At 38.9% G+C, this 4,907-nt stretch overlaps 1 protein-coding gene across 1 annotated transcript; it reads right to left on the bottom strand.

Moving 5' to 3' along the window:
- Positions 1-1,590: 1,590 nt before the first annotated feature.
- On the bottom strand, positions 1,591-2,104 carry LOC104465685 (beta-mannosyltransferase 3-like; the record flags this gene model as incomplete). Its single annotated transcript, XM_010078830.1, is given in 2 exon segments — positions 1,591-1,644; positions 1,996-2,104. Coding segments are annotated over 2 exon segments (163 nt in total), but the record flags the coding sequence as incomplete, so codon positions are not given.
- Between the last annotated feature and the right edge of the window lie 2,803 nt (positions 2,105-4,907).

Raw genomic sequence — 4,907 nt, 5'->3', positions numbered from 1 at the left:
GTCACTGTTCTGACTGTTCCTGCAGAAACCTCCATGCAGTGACAATGCTTCGTGTGACAATACAGTGACAATGCTGTGTGTGACAATACAGTGACAATGCTTCATGTCACAATACAGTGACAATTCTGTGTGTGACAACACAGTGACAATGGTTTGTGACAATACAGTGACAATGCTGCGTGACAACACATTGACAATGCTGTGTGTGACAATACAGTGACAATGCTTCGTGTCACAATACAGTGACAATGCTGTGTGTGACAACACAGTGACAATGCTGAGTGTGACAACGCTGAGTGTGACAACACAGCGACAATACTGCGTGTGACAATACAGTGACAATGCTGTGCACGACAATGCTCTGTGTGACAGTACAGTGATGATGCTTTGTGACAATACAGTGACAATGCTGCGTGTGACGACACAGTGACAATGCTGTGTGTGACAATACATTGACAATGCTTCATGTCACAATACAGTGACAATTCTGTGTGTGACAGTACAGTGACAATGGTTTGTGACAATACAGTGACAATGCTGCGTGACAACACATTGACAATGCTGTGTGTGACAATACAGTGACAATGCTTCGTGTCACAATACAGTGACAATGCTGCATGTGACAATATAGTGAAAATGCTGAGTGTGACAACGCTGAGTGTGACAACACAGCGACAATACTGCGTGTGACAATACAGTGACAATGCTGCATGTGACAGTAGAGTGACAATGCAATGTGACGATACAGTGACAATGCTGTGTGTGACAATACAGTGACAATGCTTCCTGTCACAATACAGTGACAATTCAGTGTGTGACAATAGAGTGACAATGCTGTGTGACAATACAGTGACAATGCTGTGTCACAATACAGTGACAATGCTGTGAGAAAACACAGTGACAATGCTGCATGTGACAATACTTCTTATTTTCCTCTTCCTCTTCTTTTCTTTTCTTTTCTTCTTCTTTTCTTCTTCTTTTCTTCCTCTTCTTTCCTTCTTCTTTCCTTCTTTTTTCTTTCCTTCTTATTCTTCTTTTCTTCTTTTGTTCTTCATATTTTCTTCTTTTCTTCTTCATCTTTTCTTCTTTTATTCTTCTTTTCTTCATCTTTTTTCTTCTTCTTTTCCTCTTCTTTTCCTCCTTTCTCCTTCTTCCTCTTCTCTTCTTCTTCTTCTTCTCTTCTTTTTTTTCTTCTCTTCTTCTCTTCTTCTCTTCTTCTCTTCTTGTTCTTTTTTCATGTTCTTCTTTTCTTGTTGTTCTCCTTTTTTCTCCTTTTTTTCTTCTCCTTCTTTTCTCCTACTTTTCTCTGTCGTCTTCTCTCCGTCGTCGTCTCTCCGTCTTCTCTTCGCCATCTTCTCTTCATCTTCTTTTTTTCGTTTTCGTATTTTTTGTCATCTTCTTTTCGTCTTAGTCTTCTTTTTCTCTTCGTCATTTTTTTTTCTTCATCGTCTTTTCATCTTTTCTTCTTCTTCTCTTCTTCTTGTATTCTTCCTCTTATCTTCTTTTCTTCTTCTTTTTCTCTTCTTTTTTCTTCTTCTTTTCTTCTTTTATTCTTTTTTCAGCTACTTCTTTCCTTCTTATTTTCTCCTTTTTCATTTCTTCTTATCTTCTTTTTAATTTCTTCTTCTTCTCTTCTTCTTTTATTCTACTTTTCTTCTTTTCTTTTCTTTTCTTTTCTTTTCTTCTTTTCTTCTTTTCTTCTTTTCTTCTTTTCTTCTTTTCTTCTTTTCTTCTCTTTTCTTCTCTTTTCTTCTTCTCTTCTTTTCTTCTTCTCTTCTTGTTCTCTTCATCTTCTTAATTTTCTTCATCTTCTCTTCTTCCTCCTCTTCTTCTTCTGTTCTTCTCTTCATCTTCTTCTTCTTCTTCATCTTCTTCTTTCTTCTTCTCCTTTTCTTCTTCTCCTTCTTTTCTTCTACTTATTTTCTTCTCCTTCTTTTCTCCTTTCCTCTTTCTTCTTCTCTTCATCTTCTTCTCTTTGTGTTCTCTTTGTCTTCTTTTAATTGTCTTCTTTTTTTCTTTTTCATCTTCATTTTTATTTTTAGTCTTCTTGTTGTCTTCTTGTCGTCTCTTGTCTTCTTGTCCTCTTCTCTTCATCTCTTCTTCTCTTCTTGTTCTTTTCTTCTTGTTCTTTTCTTCTTCTTCTTTTTTCTTGTCATGTTCTGTCTTCTTCATCTTCTCTTCATCTTCTTTTTTTTCTTTTTTGTCTTCATCATCTTATCATCTTCTCTTCTTCTTGTATTCTTCTCCTCTTCTTGTCTTCTTCTTCTTTTCTTCTTCTTCTCCTTCTTTTCTTCTACTTTTCCTCTCCTGCTTTTCTTCTCCTTTTTTATTATTTTCTTTTTCTTCTCTTCTTTTTCTCTACTTCTCTTCTTCTTTTTGGCCTCTTCTTCTACTTTTCATCTTCTTCTTCTTTTCTTCTTCCTCTTTTTTTTCTTTTCCTCTTTTTTCTTTTCTTCTTTTTTCTTTTCTTTTGTTGTCTTTTATTTTTTCACTTTTTTCTTTTTTCTTTTCCTCTTTTCTCTTTTCCTCTTTTCTCTTTTCTTATTCTTTTTGTCTTTTCTTCTTGCTTTCTTTTTTCTTTTCTTCTTTTTTGTTTTCTTTTTGTTTTTTCTTTTATTTTCTTCTTTTCTTGTTTTCTTTTTCTTCATATTTTCTTCTTTTCTTCTATTTTTTCTTCTACTTTTCTTCTACTCTTCTGTTACTTTTTTCTATTACTGTTCTTCTATTGCTTTTCTTCTTCTTTTCCTCTTCTTCTTTTCCTCTTCTTCTTCTCCTATTCTTCTCCCCTTCTTCTCTTCTTCTTCTATTCTTCTTGTCTTCTTCTTCTCTTCTTTTCGGCCTCTTTTTCTTTTCCTCTTCTTTTTGTCTTCTTTTTTTTTTTCTCTTTTCTTCTTTTTTATTTTCTGTTTTTCTTATTTTCTTCTTTTTTCTTTTCTTGTCTTTTCTTTTTTCTTTTTTCTTCTTTTATTTTTCTCTTTTTCTCTTCATTTATTTTTTTCTTCTTCTTTTCTTCTTTTCTTTACTTCTTTTCTTCCATTCTTTTCTTATTTTCTTTTCTTCTTATTCTTTTCTTTCTTCTTTTCTTCTTCTTTTCCTCTTCTTCTTTTCTTCTTCTTCCTTTCCTCTTCTTCTTCTCATCTTCTTCTCCTCTTCTTCTTCTTCTCCTCTTCTTCTCCTCCTTTTCTTCCTCTCCTCTTCTTCTCCTCTTCTTCTTCTCTTCTTCTTCTCCTCTTCTTCTTCTCTTCTTCTTTTTCTTCTTTAATTCTTCTTCTCCTTTTCTTCTTTCCTTCTTTTCTTCTTCCTCTTTTTTCTATTCTTCATCTTTTTTCTTTTCTCCTTTTTCTTCTTTTTTTTCTTCTTCTTTTTCTTCTTCTTCTTCATGTGCCTCACACCTGGGAGATGCTTCTCCGAGACCTCGCACACGTGTTACAGGCCTTACGCATGCCTCCTACACACTTTGCACACGCATCTCAGACACTGTACATTCCTTCAACATGTGTCATGCATTCCACATGTCTCGCACACACCTCACGGCTCGCACATGTGGCACACACACCTCGTACACGCCTCACATGCCTTTTACATGCTTTGCACATGCATGTCAGACACCACATGTGCCTTGCACTTGTGTCAGGCCTTCCACACATGCCACACATGCCTTGTACATGCCTCATACATGCTTCAAAAGTGGTTTCCCCCTGCCTTGACCTGTGTCACACTTTGGAAACACAGTGCACAGGCCTCATGCCATACACACGTGTTGCATGTGTTGCACATGCCTCGCACACACCTTGGTGACACCTCTACATTCTTTGCACTCACGTTGCACTTGACTCAGGGCTTGCACACACCTCATACATCCTTTGCTCACACACTGCAGACACCTCCACACACGTGTCACACGCACCTTTCACCTTGCAAACACATCCAAAGCACATCACGCATGTGTCTAAGGCCTCTCAAACAGGTTCCATGTGCCTCACACCTTGCACATGCATCTCAGAGACCTTGCACACGTTACAGGCATTGCAAATGCCTCCTACACACTTTGCACATGCATCTCAGACACCACACTTGCCTTGCACATCTGTCCGTCCTTGCATATGCGTCACACGTGCCTTGTACATGCCTCACACATCCTTCAAACATACTTTGCACGTTCTTTGCACATGTGTCACACTTTGCACACGCATTCCACAGGTTTCAGGCCATTCACAAAAGTCACAGGTGCCTCGCATGCACCTTGCAGACATCTCCACACACCTTGCACACACTTTGTACACGCTTCAGGTATTGCAGACGCTTCGTGTATGCTTTGCACATGCATTGCAGACACCTCCACACGTCGCTCACGCCCACCTTTCACTTTGCACACACATCCAGGGCACCTCACATACATGTCACAGGCCTTGCACAAGTGTTGCATGTGCCTCACACCTCACACACACATCTCAGAGACCTCTCACACGTGTTACATGTCTTATACATGCCTCCTACATGCTTTGTACACACATCTCTTCACATGCCTTCAACGTGTGTCATGCATTCCACGTGTGTCGCACTCGCCTCACGGCTTGCACATACCTCACCCACACAACATACATGCCCCACGTGCCTTCTACACATTTTGCACATGCGTGTCAGACACCATACTAGCCTTGCACACGTGTCAGTCCTTGCACATGCCTCACACATGCCTTGTGCATGCCTCATACATTATTCAAACATGCTTTGCACAATCCTTGCACATGTGTCACACTTTGCACATGAATTGCAATGGCCTCATGACATGCACACGTGTTGCACATGCGTCACAAACATCTTGCAGCCACCTCCGCACATCTTGCGCACATGTCGTGCACGCCTCAGGTCATGCACATGCCTTGTGTATGCTTTGCACACTCATT

Source organism: Pterocles gutturalis, unplaced genomic scaffold (genome assembly GCF_000699245.1).
Source record: "Pterocles gutturalis isolate BGI_N339 unplaced genomic scaffold, ASM69924v1 scaffold19733, whole genome shotgun sequence".
NCBI classification, from domain to species: Eukaryota; Metazoa; Chordata; class Aves; order Pterocliformes; family Pteroclidae; genus Pterocles; species Pterocles gutturalis.
The sequence above is the reverse complement of the archived record's forward strand: the minus strand, read 5'-3'. Positions and strand labels throughout refer to the sequence as shown.